This window comes from Humulus lupulus, chromosome 4 (assembly GCF_963169125.1).
Source record: "Humulus lupulus chromosome 4, drHumLupu1.1, whole genome shotgun sequence".
Taxonomy (NCBI): Eukaryota; Viridiplantae; Streptophyta; class Magnoliopsida; order Rosales; family Cannabaceae; genus Humulus; species Humulus lupulus.
The window spans coordinates 214,741,259-214,760,112 of record NC_084796.1 but is presented as its reverse complement, the minus strand read 5'-3'; the positions used below and the strand labels follow the sequence as shown (position 1 = coordinate 214,760,112).

General features: G+C 32.4%; 1 protein-coding gene across 1 annotated transcript; it reads right to left on the bottom strand.

Annotated features, from left to right (window-relative positions):
- Positions 1-952: 952 nt before the first annotated feature.
- Positions 953-2,816, bottom strand: LOC133832876 (zinc finger BED domain-containing protein RICESLEEPER 3-like). Its single transcript, XM_062263157.1, has 3 exons — positions 2,181-2,816; positions 1,122-1,991; positions 953-1,039 (listed from the first exon to the last, which is right to left on the bottom strand). Exons 1-3 carry the CDS (start codon positions 2,814-2,816, stop codon positions 953-955), a joined length of 1,593 nt encoding a protein of 530 aa, XP_062119141.1.
- Between the last annotated feature and the right edge of the window lie 16,038 nt (positions 2,817-18,854).

Sequence of the window (18,854 nt, the reverse complement as noted above, 5' to 3'; positions counted from 1 at the left end):
GCACGCTTCTTGGTAGGGCTGCACATGGGTTGGGTTGGTTGGGTTGAGGACATTTGAATGAGCCAACCCAATTACATCGGGTTAGAGAATCATAACCCATTCAAAATATTTTTATTGTACAACCCAACCCTACTATTTACATTGTGGGTTGGGTTGGGTTGGTTGGGTTGGGTTGGTTGGGTTATACATAATTTTTAAATATTAAAAATTTAAAATTCCTATGAAGTTTAATTTTCAAAATAAATAATTCTTATCAGAATTTTGAAAAAAGCTGATCAAATTAAAACATAAAAACGAAGAAAATGAAGTCTTGGTGGTTGAAATCTAAGTCTAACCACCTAAAACATTACAATCATCCAAACATAAGTCTTAAAGTTATTACAATCATCCATAACATAAGTCTAAAAAAATTCAACCAAAATAAAAAAAAAATTGAATCTATCAATCAACAATGACAGTCTTGGTATTCTCCTTTGATGTTGCCTTGGCCTTGGGTTTGTTTTCTTCTACAATTAAAAAACATAAGTTAAATAATTTATTGAAAAATAAATAAGCATAAAACAAAGAACACTATTATCAAATAAATCTATTTAGTTTATTTACCTTCTTCAAGAAATACATAAGATTGTATTTCATCCAAATACTCCATTGATTGAATCCCTTCATGACTCCCCTTCAACCAACTTTGAGTGCATACTAGCGCCTCCACCATTTTTGGACTCAAAGAACTCCTAAATGAGTCCAAAATACGTCCACTAGTACTAAACGCAGATTCAGAAGCTACAGTAGACACAGGGATAGCAAGAACATCTTTAGCAATCATAGATAAAATCTTATATCTATTAGAATTATCCTTCCACCAAAGTAAGATATCAAATGAGGAAGTCATTGGATTGACTGGTTCTTCAGCCAAGTATCTGTCAACATCATTCATTTTCTCAGTCACAAACATTTATTGTTGTTGCAAATAATTTTCCAATAATCCCCTCCTATGAGTTTCTTTGCCATCGCTCTTTGGTGGTGAGTCACTTTTGCTAACCTGAAAAAGAAATACAAACAACAACTCAACAAACAATAAGATATTAAAATCAATGAAAATAAAAAAAAAATCAGCAACTAACCTTATCACCATCACTCTCACCCTCAACATTATAACAATTGTACAATCGTTGAAGGATTTGTTCCACCTTGACAACAATCTTAGCAACGGTTTCAGCATCATAAACAGTCTCAAAACAATACTTCAAATACTTCAACTTATACCTTGGATCAAGCACAACAGCCAAAAACAACAAAGGATTGATGTTCTCTGAATTGCCCCAATATTTGTCATATTTCTTTTTCATACTAGCAGCCATGGTCGATAACAAAGGATCACTACTAGCAGCCAAATCACTCAATTGAGTGTGAATCTCACAAATCTCATGGTAGAAGCTGTTGGAAGTTACATGCAAGGTGCCACTAAATTTTAGAGTAACTTCATACAAAGTGGAAAGAAATTTAACAAAAATCATAGCACTCTCCCAATCACTAGAACTAGGTGGTCCAATCCTTTTCTTCCCATTTTCATTTTCCATGAAGAAACTTAAAAATTTATCATCTTCCTCTTCATACCTTGCAAAAGCTTTTTCAAATTTAAGAGCCACATTTAACATCATAAAAGTGGAATTCCACCTTGTAGGGACATCTAAAACCAGCCACCCCTTGTAATCAATTCTTTCCCTTTCCACACAAGCTTTAAATTTCTGCAATCTTGCAGTAGATGACCGAATATATCTCACACAATTGTGAATGGCAGCAATTGAATCATGCATGTCTTTCAACCCCTCATTCACCATTAGATTTATTATGTGAGCACCGCACCTCAAATGCATAAACTCACCATCAAGAACAGACCCATTCCATGCATTAACCTTCCTCTTTACATAACCAACAGCTACATCATTAGCTGATGCATTATCAACAGTCACAACAAAAATCTTTTCTACTCCCTAACCAAGCAAACAAGCTTCTATCACCTTACCAATAGTTTCACCCTTGTGATTAGAAATTTGACAAAAATTTATAATTCTTTTTTGCAAATTCCAATCACTATCAACACAGTGTGCAGTAAGACACATATAAGCCATTTGGGTGGAAGATGTCCAACAATCAGTTGTTAAACATAATCTTTTCCCAACCTTGGTTAACTCCTTCTTCAACTTAACCCTCTCATCACAAAACAACTGGTAGATATCCCTAGTAACAATCATTCTACTAGGGACAAGAAACTTGGGTTGCAACTCCTGAACAAACTCCCTAAAACCTTTACGTTCTACTACATTAAATGCTTGCTCATCCTTCACCACAAACTGAGCTAAGGCTTTTCGACATCTCTCCTTATTAAATGTCACAGCCAACAAATTTTCCTCTCCATCATTAGCACTTTGAAATGAAAGCAATTTTTGTTTTATATCAGCTACCCTATATGGATACTTCTTGCATTGGTTGTTTAAATGGACCCACAAACTACTTGTCCCAAATCTCCTACTATCACAAGCATAATCTTTCCCACAATAATTACAAGTGCATCTAGGGTCTTTAGGATTCCCATCCTTCACTTTTGTAAAGTGATCCCAAACAGTAGAGTTCCTAGTTGGCTTTTTCCTAGATTTGGTTGGTTCATCACTGCCTTCTTTTTTGGGTGACTTAAGCTCAATAGGAGTTGTGTTTGTGGTGGTGTTTGGGGTAATGTTCGTGGTGGTGTTTGGGGTAGTATTTGTGGTATCAAGCACTTCACCTAATTGGGTGGAAGTTGGAGTAAGAAACTTATCCATCATTCCTATACATGTTAAAAAAAAATGCAAGCAATTATCAATTATAATTTACCACATACAACATATAAAAACAACTCACTAAGCAATATCATAATGAAACCAATCTTAATTAAAAAGAAAATAACAGCTAAGCAAAACATTTATGATACTAGTCAACAACCTTGTTGTGTGTGGCTTTGTTATACCTGAAAGGACAGAAAACTTTCTGATAGACCAAATCAACTATTTGTTGCAAGTCTAGAGCATACTTGTATAGATCTGCCTCTTACATCTGGTTTCCAACCCATACACTTAAGGTTCTGGATTTAAAATAGAATACTAATAGTATAATACCCATTCTAATAAATAAAAAAACTGAGCAAGCATAATTAAAGCAATTCTAATCAAACAAAAACAACATATATATATATATATGTGTTTTTATATTATGCTCAAGAGGGAAGGAAACTTACAGATATCTTTGAGGCTGAGTAGCCGAAGAGAAAAGTTGCAGATAAAATTTCAATAGAAGAAATAAGCAACATCAAAATCCATTAAAAAAATAAAATATGTATATATATGTATATATCTCAGAGCATATCCAGTATTCATATTAAGAAAAAATACCCGCAACACATGAAAAAAGAGAAAAAAATCACAAAAACAGAAGTTAGTTACTAAAATACAATTAGAACAACTAACAAAATAATAGCAGTAACTAATTAACATAAACCCATGACTAAATATATATACACATCTAAAAGACATAATCTATAACAACAGAAGAAAAAGAAATCACATACCAGATGTAATATTCATATATTTTATAAAACTATGCATAAAACAATATGCATCTACTTTCTTTAGTTTAAGTAAAGTTGTAATATAACAAAGATAACTTTCAAGTATAATTTAAGCCTCAAAAGTTGTAGATAGTGTGTTATCCCCAAAAAATGGAGATCGATGACGTGGCAATAGAGGTGACAAGTGGCAGTACATGGTCCGTAAAAGACACATTAAATAGTTAATAAATACATTGACTCCTCAGAGTTGTGATAAAATTTTGACTGGCTTGAGAAGTGTCATGACCGACCAGGCATGACCTTGTCTGACCAGTCACGACATTACTGCCCAGGAGTGACATTGCTGCCCAGTAATGACTTTGTTGCCCAGTGTGCCATGTTGGACCAGAGTGCCATGTTAGAGGAGAGACATGGCATGCTAGACCAGAGTGCCATGTTAGAGGAGAGACAGGGCATGCTAGACCAGAGTGCCATGTTAGGCGAGAGGAGTGCATGTCCTACCAGCATGCACATGTCCTACCAGCACCTGCATGTCCTACCAACATGCACATGTCCTACCAGCACTTGCATGTCCTACCACTTGCATATGTCCAGCATGCACATGTCCGACCAGCAAGTATATATCCTACCAGCTAAGTGTGTGACTATCCAGTAGAGGTGTGTTCGACTAGCTTGAAGGAGATATGGATCAACTAGATAGAGGAGGACTAAGTCAAGATTCCCAAAAACTGCTCCAACAAGAACCGGTCTTGGCACACGCGGGAATCTCTCATTCTTCCCACAAATTGGGTGTTCTGTTATATTTTGAATATTTTTGTAATTTAAATGTAATAAATATAATGAAATATCTCGATTCTAGGGGATATCAAATGTATGATCCTAAGCCTATAAATAGATGGCTTATGGGATTAGAAAAGGGGCTTCTTCTTCTTTTTAGACTTTCTGGGAGATTTTGGGTCTGAGTTTTCTAGAGAGAGAAAGTGCTTGTATCTGTAAGAGTTCTTGTATTCTTGTAATCTGTATTGAAGAAACTCAGTTGGCTCAGTTCATCTGATCTTGAGTACAGATCTATAATCACAACTCTAAGTGGATTAGGCTATTACCAACATATTGGGGCTGAACCACTATAAAAATTGTGTGTGTTCTTTATTTTCTTTATTAAACCGTCTGTGTCGTTTGAATTCTCTTGAAGGTTTGTCGTTTTTGACGTTCTCACGTCGTTGGCCAAAAACGCGGTCAACATAGTGCTAATCATAAGTTATCAGAAACCAGAAGATATGTTTTGGTAAAGTAAATTTATTTAATTATGTTTTTTGGTTTGTCATGACCAGGCTAAATTTTGATTATGTGAAGAGAACAACAAATAAAGTGGAAAACATGGAAAAACCTGTGTAGAGCTTGAATGCAGTTGGGAGAGCTCTCTGTTTAATAACCCACCAGATCTCTGATTTATTAAGGTTGTAGAGTCCCGGATCAATTATGATTGGTTTTCCTCTCTTGTTCCTGCCATTTCCAAGCAAAAAATTGTTTAAAATAAGTCTCTCAGCCTAAATCACAACATAACATATATAGAAAGGAAAAACATTAGCATGAAAAGAAGCCTTACAGTTTCCAACCTCATCGGCTCGAGTGCTGTATGAAATTGAGATCTCTACTGGGCAACTCCGAAAATGCATGGATCAGATTTGAAAACAACCACATTTCCCTTTTAATGGATTGAGAAAAGACAGTATAGTAACAAAAATGAAAACTTTGTTTCAATGCGACAAATGATCGAACACAAAAAAAAGGTGCAGAAATGCTAAGATGGACAATAGTTCAAAACCAGAAACATTGAAACAAAGTTGTGTCATGTAACTCTCATTTTCTCTCATAAAAAATAGTCTTAAGTTCTATAATAGATACAAAAAAAAAAAGGAACAATACCTAATAAATGTGATGAATCTTACAAACTCAGTACACATCAACTGCCACTTCCAAGACAAGACAACAACCTTTCCCCTCTTTCTGCCCAATTTAAAACAGAGATGCATTAGGTAAACCCACCAAAAAAACCAATGAACTAAAAAACTTTATAAGCAGAAAAATAAAAAGATGATCTATCTATATATATATATTTCAGCGAAATGGCCTCAAGAAATGTTCTTGATCTGTCTAGCATATACAACATTATTTTTCTTTCTACTCAAGAAATGGCCTCATATAATTTAAAAAAAAAAAAAGAAATAGAAACTCCTTACCAGAAAATTTCTACACGAAGAATTAAATAAATCCTAACAACTAGCAAATCACTCACATTACAAGTTATCATTTACTAAAAGAAGAGCTGATGATATTCAGCACAGCAACTATATATGTATATGCATATATATAGCAGGAGAGGAAAACGTTCAGCACAGCAACTATATATGTATATATGTATATGTATATATATTAATATCTATATATATAGCAGGAGAGGAAAACGAATTGCTTGCTTCACATATATGTGTATCTATATATGTATATATAATATAACTTAGCATTTACCAAGAGAACTTGAGAGACGGCAGACACAGAGGGGAGGAGTGCAGCATGATTTTGTATGACTGGAATGGAAGAGATGAACTTTGAAGATTGAAGAACAGAGAGAGAGGGAGAGTATCTGTTCTGTTGAAGCCCGTGGCCCAAGCCGTACATGCTTGGCCTGTTCCCATGTGTACCGATTGGGCTTCGGCTTGGTAAGAATCGGCCCATTTAGGCCCAATTCGGTGTGGGTTAGGTTGGGTTGTCGGCCCACTACCATTTATGTGCAACCCTACTTCCTGGGAAAACTTCCCAGTAGGTCACCCATCTTGAGATTATTCCAGGCCAATCACGCTTAACGTTGGAGTTCTCAAGTGATGGGCTACCTAAAAGAATATGCATCTTGTTGATAGAGGTAGTACCCATCAATCCATTTAAGCCCTCTTCAACTATGTAGTCCCATACCTACACAATCTTAGAATCATCACACTTGACCTTCCCCAAGCGGTGTGGGATTGCACAGCTTTTTACCCAGTCTTTCCCCCTACGGATCATGAGATTCTAACTGTCACAATCACCCCCCCCCCCCCACTTAGGAGTCTGACGTCCCCGTCGGCCACACTTTCTGTTGGGTCAAGGCTTTGATACCATTTGTAACGCCCCACGACACTATGGCTGCTTCTTGGAATGACGACGGGCCCTACAAACCAACACGAGTCTTTCCAGCGTGCTTTGTCCTCACTCGCACATTTCCTGGGAAAACTTCCCAGGAGGTCACCCATCTTAAGATTGCTCCAGGTCAAGCACGCTTAACTTTGGAGTTCTCAAGTGATGGGCTACCAAAAACAAGATGCATCTTCTTTAGAATTGTTTATTACTACTATTATACTTCTATTTAATTTTATTGGATTTTTAAATTGGATGTGGTAATGTTAATCTTCTCATTATATTCATACACAGAACTGTGATCAGGTGCTTTTGATTTGATACATATGAAAGGGAAGGAAAGAACACTCTAACAGAAAAAGTGTGAGTATGTTGTGGTTTTGTGTATTTATGCATGAAGCTTATTGTGCTTCAAGAATACTTCAAGCATTTTATTAGCCAATTTTAGCTCAATTTAGAGTGATTAAGTTTTGTAACGGAAAGTTTTTTTAAGTTTCAAGGCCATTTGACAATTAGTTTTGACATTTCGATGGGTTTTATGCTGGACTTTTTGGACTTATATGAAACTTGCCACTTTCTTTAATTTATCAATCTGAGGTTCTACTATGCTGACTTCTATTAGTTATCAAATTATAATTACATTATTGGGACAAATAATAGGCGTTGTAAAATTTGATATTTTCACTTTAAAAGTGTTATGATAAATACAAAAAATAACATCAACAAAGAGTTACTATTACAAAATAACAATGATAAGAATAATGTAATTAAAAAAAATAAGATTACATGTTGAAAATGTAATTAAAAATGATAAGATTACATTTTAAAAATGTAATTCAAAACTATAAGATTACATTTTGAACAAGTGCACAGTTTCCATCTATTATACGAATATAAATTAACCATATATGTCTTTGGCAGTGGGACGTTAGGCTGTGGTTGATTTCAGAAGGGGTTTCAAAGCAAGCCGAACAACTGTGGTTGATTTCAGATAGGGTTTCAAAGCAAGGTGGCTGGTGGTTTCTTATTTGTGGATATAGGGGCTGCGGAGTCGGAGAGTGAAGTTTCTCTGTCGAAGCACCGAAGCAGGTTCAACTCTGTTATTTTGGGGTCATTTTTGTGTGGTCCGTAGTGATGTTAGCTTTGTAGCAGATTTATAAAATTAAGACTAGTAACAATAGTTGATTTACAACTTAACTTAGCGATTAACTACTTTGTGTGGGCCGTAGCAATTTTTATATTTGTTGCAGTACTGTGTTTAATGGTTTTAGTTTGGCATTCTGTTTGCTTATTTTTTTTTCATTGTGATTGGTTTGCAGGATAAAATTTATAAATAAAAGAAGAATGATGTTTATGCATCCAAGGGGTCATTTATGTTATTAGGTTGATGACATTCCATTTGGCATTATGTTTGCTTGTTTTGTTCATTGTGAGGAGTTTGCAGGAAAAAAAATCTAAATTAAAGAAGAATGATGTTTATGCATCCAAGAAGTCATTTATGTTATTAGGTTGATGAAGAGCTACTGTGTTATGAACTTGAGTGAATTTAACTTTTGCTAAGGATTTATTAAGTATTAAAGCATTTCTATTATTTTATATATATGCATGCTTTCATGTTGTTTGTTTTATAGAACATCTAAAAGAAATGCATTATTATAAACATCAAGAAATCATTAGTTGGTCAGTCATGCCATTCAAAATCTTCACTCACATGACTGCCCTTTGGTTTGTTGGTTGTTTCTGAAGTAGGCTGTGAAAAATTATTTGTAATCTATTCCCATGAATTGAAAAGGGTTGTGGTGGTTATAGCTATGTATAATATTTTTATATATAAAAATGGGGACAACATATTCCAAAACTACGGGGTTATGATATGTCATTAAACTTTAACAACAGACTGTAATTCTTTTTGATTGGGAATGAAATTCGTTTAAAATTGGTGTTTTTACTGTTGTTAATATATTACCCAATTTTGTCTTTACTGTTGTACTATTACTATTGTTTTGACTGTGAATGATTCTCTTTACTTTTGTTAATCCATGTGATGAAGCTGATATTTTGGGGGGTTTCACCAATATGTTAGGCGAAGCTCATATTTTGGTGAAATAATTATTATTTTAATGTGACACCATTGATGATTTGTAAATGTGGATAACCAATTTAAATGATTATATAATAATTATAATTATGGAAAGAAATTATTTGTTATTGTAGGCAACTATGGATAGGGAAAAGTTAGGGGACATCTTATTTGCATTGAATTCACATGAGAGTGAAGTGAAGGAATTGAAGCAGGAAATTGCATCTCTTAGACATGGTATTTCTCAGCTTCGTTTGTCTGAGGTTAGAGAAGGAGAAGAGGGCAATTCTTTTGAAGTTTTTTTGGAGAATGCATCTTTGCTAATGGGTGAATGTAACATTGTGAGTGAGAAATTCAGTAAACTGGATGGTGCAAATGTAGATATGGTGGAGGTGGATTTTTTGGAAGATAAATGTAGTGTAGGAATGCCATCGATGAATTTGGGAAAGGTTGAGTTATCTAAATCAAAAACATTAGAAGTGGAATTGGAGTTGCAAAAATTGGATCCCGTTGATTTGGGGGGGGGGGGGGGGGGGTTCAAAATTTTCAACTTGAGCCGGAGGAGGTTTGTTTAGTTGATTTAAATGAGAGAAGCGAAGTTGATAAGTTGCCTAGTGTGCTTTGTTACGTTGAGTTGGGTGTAGAAATTGGAGAGGGGCCTTCCAATGTTGGTACTTTTACTCTAGAAATGAATGATTCAAAGGTTGATGGTGTTAATGGTAATAGTTTGAATGAGAAGATTTTATTTGATCTTGAAGTGAGTAGGGAGAAGAGTGTTGTATCTAATCATAGTGAAAAAGTGTCCTTGAGTAATATTTGGTATGGTTGTGTAGAAGGGAATGATTTATGTATGCCACTGGAAAAATTTACTGATATTGTTAGTGGGAGCAAATGTTGTGATATGATTTCATTATCGATGACTAGTGATAAGATAAAATGGCACTTTGAGGATGAAAAGAATTTGGTTTTGAAACTTGGAGGTAGTGATTTTGATTGTGATATGTATAACATTAAAGATAGCGAAGTTGATAAAATTGTTGGGAAGGTATTGTTGATTATATTTTTTTGATTTTGGTGTACTAAATCAAATACAAATATATTTAGTTGGAATGATCTTAGAATCTAGTTAATTTGTGGTGTTTGAATATAGGATACTTTGGATCGTTGTTGCATTAGTGGAAACCTCTTAACCCGTAAAAAGTGGTCAAATTTGGAGTTGTTGAACGATTCTAAGAAAAAGTTGTTGAACTATGTGATGGACTCGAAATTGCCTCCGAAGTAAGCGTTTGAATGCTTTGTATTTAAATATTTTTCCATGTTATCAGTTAAAAGGATGATATAATTCTTTGAACACATTTTTTCATTTACAAGGGAGATAGTTTTCTTGGGAGACAAAGTAGTTGGGCGGAGGTCATATATTTTGAGTTTGGGAGATAAACAACTTTTTAGCGCAAGAGTGAGGATATTAAATAATTTTTTAATTTTGAGATTGGTCAATTAAGGCTTCTACTTACAGTAAATAATGTGGCAAATTTTTGAATGCTGAAGGTTGTCAACTGTATGATTGATATTTTATCAGCAGTTGAAGTGGAAAAGAATGGGAAAAAGAATGAGATTCTGGTGGATCCCGACAACTTTATCGGTTTGTATTAGTTAAATGAATTTTGTTGTTCTTTTTGTATGCCATGTTGATGACATATATATATATATATTTTTTGTAACGACCAGACAGCTTATGTTATAGTACTATAAGTGATCAAAAGACATGGTTTGAATGGTGTGGAGAGGTTGGTCAGTTGGAAAAGGTTAAATTGACTACTTTTATCAATAGATTTTATGGTTTCGTATTTTATTGTAATGAGATTTGAGTAATTATTATTGATGACTATCTGGCAGGTTTACGTGCCTTTGCTTGCTAAAAGGCATTGGTTTCTAGCAGTAATCAATTTGTTTGAGAAGAAAGTTAATGTGTTTGATAATTTCAGCATTCCTTCATATTTATTATGTGCTAGCATAATTATGTCGATGGTTTGTATCTATTGTACAGTTTTTTGATTCACAGTATAATTTCATTTTTGACAGACGCTTCAAAATTTATGAACTATTAATTTCTGACAAATTTTGAAATTATTTTTCTCTTTTGTTAACAGAGCTATGCTCCATGGACAATGCATTCAGTGAACCGTTCAAAAAAGTTTACGGATCTGATTTTTCTTTTACACATTTTAGTATAAGTGAACCTATTTCCCATCGATACAAATGTGTTGATTATGATTGCAGTGTGTATGTCACAAAGATGCTTCTACAAGAATATGTGAAGGGAGTGTTAGGTGATGAAGCAGATGATGTAGTTGAAGACTATGTTCCTGGAGTACTTATTCGAATAGGACCATTATATGTTAGTGTATCTGAATGTTTTAAAAAAATTAGGTACCGCGGGAGTTTGATAGGAAGGTTATAGGTGCAATAATTTTGACATCTTCATTGAACAAAAGAAGAGATTTTATAATGGAGAAAGCTTCCTGAGTTTGTTAACTTTGTTTTGTAATTTTGTAAATTTTAAGGATAGGCACACAATTATCAAATGCAAAGAATGCATTAGCTAGAAACCTGTGTTGAGGAAGAAGAAGAAGAAGAAGAAATGTAGTGGAAGAGATGAATGTGTTGATTTAAGTTTTGTATTAAGTCATAGTTTATCAATTATTTTATAATTAATATACCTAATTTTGGTTTTGGTTGTACAGTCTACAATCTTTTTTATTGGGGTAACTTTTATTTAGAAATAATAGTGAATGTTACTTAATTTCAATTGACAAACTTAGGGAAAAGTTTGGTGTTGTTGAGGCTTTAAATTGTTGAAAAATATTTAATATCAGATGTTTGTACTTTAAATGTAATTTTGAAACATGTAAATTTCCTTATTTTAATTTTATTTTGAAATGGTGTGTGATGGAAATCTAAGTGGAGAGACAAAGTTTATATGATTAAATTTCTCTATAATGAAAAATATAGATAAAGTTCTCTCTCTTTTGTTCATTAAAAGAAATTGGCATGTTGGTATGTTCTATATGATTGATATAGCTATTGTGTTATGTGTTTTCGTGAACTATATAAAAGTTAAACCAATGACCCACCCGCATGTCTGATATTTTAGACATGTAACTGTTAAACAACTATAGGAAGCAATCACTATTTTTGGATGTTACTTGCATCACAAGTGGTCATATTAATTTTTAATACAGCACCAGAAAATTTGGGAAACAATACTTCTTTACAAAGTACATATTTTCGATCCATTAATAAACAACATCTTCCATCTTCCATATTGTTGCTGCTGCCCCATGGGCTCAGTATATGAATTGTCCCTTTTGAAATCACTTTCGTTGTCTTCACCTGTCCAGTGAACCTGCAATTTGATTCATTCAATTAGTTTTGAGGAAAAAATGATTCTGATTCTTATATTGTGGATTATTATTTGATTTAAGGTACCATTTCCTCATGGACATTTTCAAGTATGGACTTGTAATGATTCAAGACAGTCGTGTTCTGGTCATTATTTGCATTAACTCTCTTTGAACCGCATCTATTTTTCGTAGAAGTGTTTTCGATGTTGACTATGTGACCTAATATTGAATTTGAAATAAATATATAAGATTGCAATATGTATCGACAAAAAGTTTATTTGGTTGGAATGAAGGATGCAGGTGAGACATAGATGTGTCTTTTGTATTATAATAAAAAAAATTATGTTCGGAGTTCGCGGCATAGCGAGATAAAGTGAGATTAATTTTTTTTAATTAAGGGAAAAACTCTATCTATTTTCTCTTTTTTATCATTTTTATTTTAATAATAATAATAGATGTCAATTAAAAATATCTATATATAATAATAATAAATAAATAAATAATCTATCTATTTATATTTTAACATTTTGACAAAACAAGAAATCCAAATGTTAATTTTTAACAATAAACGATTCAAACGAGTAATCAACTTTTTGACAAAACACAAGGTCCACAAGTTAATTTTAAAAAATAAAGAGTCCAAACGGGTAATCAACTAAAATACAAAGTTAAAAATGATGTGAACCATTATTGAAAACATAAACTATATAGATAATTATATATATTTATATAATTTACTTTTTATAAAGAATTTTAACACTTTGAATAAATACACAATCCAAGGGTTAATTTTAAAAAATAAAGACTCAAAACAAGTAATCGGCCAAAATATAGTGTTCAAATAACCGATCTATCTATTCCTATTTTTAACCTTTTGACAAAACTTGAGGTCCCCATGTTCATTTTTAAAAATAAAGGTCCAAACGGGTAATCGGCTAAAATACAAGGTTCAAAATGGTGTGAACCTTTACAGAAGACATAAAATATATATAATTTAATTTTTATTAAAGAATTTTGAACCTATTCAATAAATACATGGTCCAAAGGTTAATTTTTAAAAATAAATGGTCAAAATGGGTAATTGGTCAAAATACAATGTTCAAATAATCGATTTATCCATTCCTATATTTAACATTTTGACAAAACACGAGATCTAATAGTTAATTTTTAAAAATAAAGGGTTCAAACGGGTAATCGACCAAAATAATTCTTACACAAAACATTAATTTATACATATTCCAATTTTTAACACTTTCACAAAACACAAGGTCCAAACGAGTAATCGACTAAAACAAAATGTTCAAAATGGTGTGAACTCTTACACAAAACATATTATATATATAATTTACTTTTTATAAACTATTCATATTTTTAACCTTTTGACAAGACACCGGTAAAAGTTCATTTTTAAAAATAAAGGGTAATCGGCCAAAATAATATTTGCACAAAACATGATTTTTTTTATACATAATTTAGAATTTTTATTAAAAAAATCATGCAAAATGTATAATAATAATAAATATATAAATAAAATTACACGTACAACAAGATGTTTGAACTTTATTTTCGACACTTTAATTTTTCGTTATACAATGAACACAATCATAAAAAAAATCTGGACTCAAGACGCGTCCACGTGTGCATATAAAGAGAATGATGTACGGGTAGGGTGAAAAAGACTCATTACTACACAATCTTTCCAATAAAATTTAAATATACATATTTTTTAATCATTACAAAAAATGCGCGAAGCGCGGTTCTGTTTTCTAGTTATTACTATAGTTAACAATAACTATTTTTTTTAATTTAATACTTGTAAAATAAAATAAATTTATTTATAATAATTACATTTATATTAAGCAAACATAATTTATTTATTTTTTAACAATTTGCCAGTTATACTAACATTTTTTTATCATTATTAATTTTACTACTATAATTAAATTGAGTTTTATGATAATTTATAATAAATTTTTTTAAAATTTTACAAATTTATATCCTAATTCATTAATTTTGCAATAATTTAATTAATTAATTATCCTTAATTAACTAGGGGTGGCATATAGTTCGTTGTTTTGCGATTTAAAAAATCATACTCAATGGTCTATATCATTCCAATAATTGGAAGTGGATTTTAAATGTAGTTTGTTTAGCTTTGTTATGTTAGGAAAATCACGTTAAATTTTTTGTAAGCTTATATGATTCAAGATATGTTGTATAGGTTATGCTTACCTTTCAGTTGAGTTGGGATGAAAACAGTGACCATATTTTTATTGAATGACTAATTTATCAAAATTACTCTTTATTTTAATTTTATTATTATTTCTTCCATTTGGGTATAAGAAATGTTACACCTACAATATGGACATTTTTTTGGGAACGGATTAATTAAATAAGAACATCATGTTTATTCCTATAATATGTATGATAACTCTACAAAATAGAGTTATTTTACCACTTTTTATGTGCTAATTGTTGCTTAATTCTTGAGTTTTTAAGTAATTTATTAAGTTTTAAAGTAATTTTGAATTTATTAGGTTTATTTTAATTTTATAGATTTTTGTGTGTTTTTATAGTTATTTTGTTGTAAAATGTTATAGTTAATTATTTGAATTATTGTTGTTTAGTTTGAGAAAAAAAAATGTTGTATTATTGAACTTAAATGTTAAATATAAATTAAGTTATAATTAATATTTTCAAAGAATTAAATTGATTTATTTTATAGTTGAAAATATTTTATTATGATTTATTTTATATTTATTTTGTAGGGAATTTATTTCATTTTTTTGGGCTTTGAAAAGTAAGGAAAAGAAAGAGAAAAAAGACCATTTTTGAAAAACTAAGCCTACTCCTTCAGAAGCCCAGGCCCAGCCCAAGCTTCCAGCTGCCCCAGCCTGGGCCCGCCTACCACCAGACCCCGCCTGGCCCAACAGCCCCACGGCTCACCCAGGTCTCCAACCAGCCAGCTCCCCAGATGCCTCCTTCCTCCAGCTGCACCACCTCACGCCTCAGCCAGCATCCACACGTCCCTGCTGCCTCCTGCCTCCTGCCTCCAGAAGCCGTTTGCTCCTCCAAAGCCAAGCCAGCCCATGTCTCCTTTGGGCTCGAAACCAACCAGCTCCATGCAAGAAGCTCGGCCCAACACAGAAGCCCAGGCCCATGCTCAATCCAGCCAAAGCAGATCAGCCAGGACCACTGCTCCACCACGTTCAGCACTTCCCCAGCCAGCTGCTCTCCTCACCGTGGGCTTGCTTCAATGCCCCACGGCCCATCACGCCTGACACCATAAGACAGCTAGGCCCAATCCAGCCACTTTCCCACCTGCCACAGCCTCCATGCCATTTTCCCCTTGAGCCCAACAAAAGCTCACTTTTGTACCCTTGTCCCCTTTGCCAAAAATACCATTTTTTACCCAAATTTTTCTACACATTTTATCCCAAAACATCATCATTACAATCTATAATTTACCCATATTTGTCATATTATTATTAATTTAATCAATTTAATTAATTTAAATTGATTATTTTAATACTCTCATTTTGGCTATAAATAGGGAATTTTCAAGATCATTTAGTGTGCTTATTTTGGGGGAGGTTACCATACCACAAGTTCTACACTTTCAAGACCTCTCAATTCTCTTAATCTTTTTCTTCTTTTTGATCATTTTTCCTATGAGTTTTTAGAGGAAAAATTTTGGGGGTTTATCCTCCAAATTTTCCTATTTATGTTTGTAATTTTTAGTTTGTATTTGTTATTTTAGTTATGAGTTTCTAATCTTTTTAAAATTATTAAAGTGATGATGAAACAATATGTAACTAGATAGTGTTTATTTTGTATGTTGATTTCCCATTTTGTGTAATAAAGTTTATGGATTTTCTTCTTCAAATACTTTCTTTAATCTTAAATATCATGTATTTTTTTATTGTTAGCTCATATTTACACTTTGTTCTTCATTAGTGCAAAAACATAATATTCTTTGTGTAAGATGTGTCATTAAATTGTACACATCCAATGCTTAGAACAAAAATATTATGTTTTGCCTCATAAATAATGTTCATTGATTTATTTGTTATTTCATTAGATTGATTTACATTAAATACTTTGAAATTATAATTTTAAAAGTGAAGATAAATACTATATTTTTATAAAAAAACTTGTGCTTAAATAGAATATCTAATTTGAATAAGTGATGGTTTGATTAATTTCTACTATTACTAAAACTTGGAAATCAATGTACTTATAAATATTATTGAACTCATATTTTGTGGATTCTATTATCTTAATAATATTTCTTTTACCATCTTGATTTCTATTATTAATTTATGTTTATATATTGTCTTTAATTTCTTTATTATTGTCTCTTATTTGATTGTCTTATCACAAATTCTCATCAATCTTTGGAGCTAGGTCAGAATTTATTAATTTTGCTTTAAAATAGTTTTCTTTTCGATTTTAGACAACTCCTTTGGGTTCGATATCCTTGCTTACATGATCACTATTCTATATGAACGATTCGTGCGCTTGCGAGTTTAAATTTTTAAAACATACCCGTTTTGGGTCCATCAATGTATGAACTAGTAATAAAGGGCATGGAGCAGAGATGACTTCGTTGAATTTAATAGTAGGACATTGATATAGTTTGGCCAAGTGGTATGTTCTTTCCATAGTATACATTCACATACAACACATACTTTTGTTTTTTTTAAGAAAGGGACATTTAAAACCGGATTATTGGTGGGTGGGATTGACAAAATATAAAAGTAATATATAAATGCATTTCATCAGGGGCATTTGACTTCCACGTCATGGGACAATAAGGTCAATACTTGTTCCAGGAGTTAAGCTTCATTTTATACAAATGTTATGATGAAACAACTCATCCTTCTCAAGATGAATAAACGTGAGTCAATAAACTGCACCAAAACCAATGTTGTTTTGCCATATCTTTAAAAAGATTATGTATACAGCAGTCAAATTTTTGGGAAGGTGACACAGGAGTTGATGCCTGATGTACCCCACAGATTGTGTTATTGGCATTTACACAACAAAGCTGCTTTAAAAGTGAAAGATCCATCTTTTGCGAGTAGGTTTACCAAATTGGTATTCCGGTACTACACAAAGGACGAGTTTGAAGATAAATGGTATCACTTAGTGAAAGATTTTGGGATACAAGGCAATGAATATGCTGCAATTTTTATGCAGACAAGGAGAAGTAGGCTGAAACATTTATGAGAGGGAATTTCTTATGTGGAATGACAACTACTCAACAGAGTGAAGGTATTAATGCGGTGTTGAAGAAAAAAGTGAATCAAAAGTTGAAGTTGTACGAGTTTGTGAGGGCAGTCAACATGACCTTATCTTTAATTAGACAGCGTGAAGCAAAGGATGAGTACATTACACTTCACACTAGTCCCCAGCTCGGGAAGAAAAATTTGCCACAGATAGAGGATGAATTTGCAAATCTTTACGCACGGAACATGTTCTACAAGGTATGACACCAGATGTTGAAAGAAGGTAGGTACTGTTAGGAAAACTTATACAGGATCTTTATTTATTTTCATGTATATCTAATATTAAACAAATTAATATGAGATAGCCTTGAACATGTTTCTAAAATTGAATTCAAAGAGAAACAATGATTAAAATACTTACAGTATATGCAGCGGAATTAAAGAGTCCTTCCTTCAGTATCTCTAACTCTTGTATCCTTTCTGCCGCAGAGTATTATCAAGAAATTGAACCGTTCCTCTAATTTCTTCACAGTCTTCCAATGTATCCTTAGGATCACCTAGACTAGAGTGGGAAATTCTCAACACATGAGATAGAGACAGAGGGAAGAAGAGAAATTAATCAAAGATGCTTAGAAAATGACTTGTGTTTAGAGAGAATCTAAAACTATCAGAAAATCTGACTTGTGACTTATGAACTTATATTTTTGACTTCTCTCTAAGCACTCATTTTATGGACTCGATTAGGTCATTTAATTTAATTAAAAATCAATAAAATAATAGCCAATTTGAAGCCCTAGGTCAAAATTATCATGGACTTTAGGCTCGTGAAATTTCTCATTTGATTATAAGCCCATTGGACTTAAAATCAAGGTCTGTATTATTTTCTATTGTTTTAATTAATTAAATAATTATTTAAATCCTTTATCAAATTAATTATTTATAATTTGAACCTTGATTTAAACTTATTTATTAATTTAGATACCAATTTATCTTAATTAATAAATCTGCCATAATTTATCATTTCTTCTAAAAAATACATAACTCTGTGAAATTATCCAAAATTGACCTGGTCAACTTTGATAATTCTAATTGATAATTAAATCAATTAATTGAGAATATCTAGATGATTTTATCCAAGGTACAATGGGGACCATGGGCCTATGAAATCAAGATCCAATAAGTTATCATAAATTTAACAAATAAATTTACTAACTTATTAATTCCTCGTGACTCCACTAAAGAGTCAGAATTGCACTCTTGAATTCATAGAACGCTCTATAACAAATATAGATACGCTATTAATTATCCATTGTTACAACCACAATTGGCACTCAATCCTCTATAGACGGTCTACAATGAGATAGGACTAA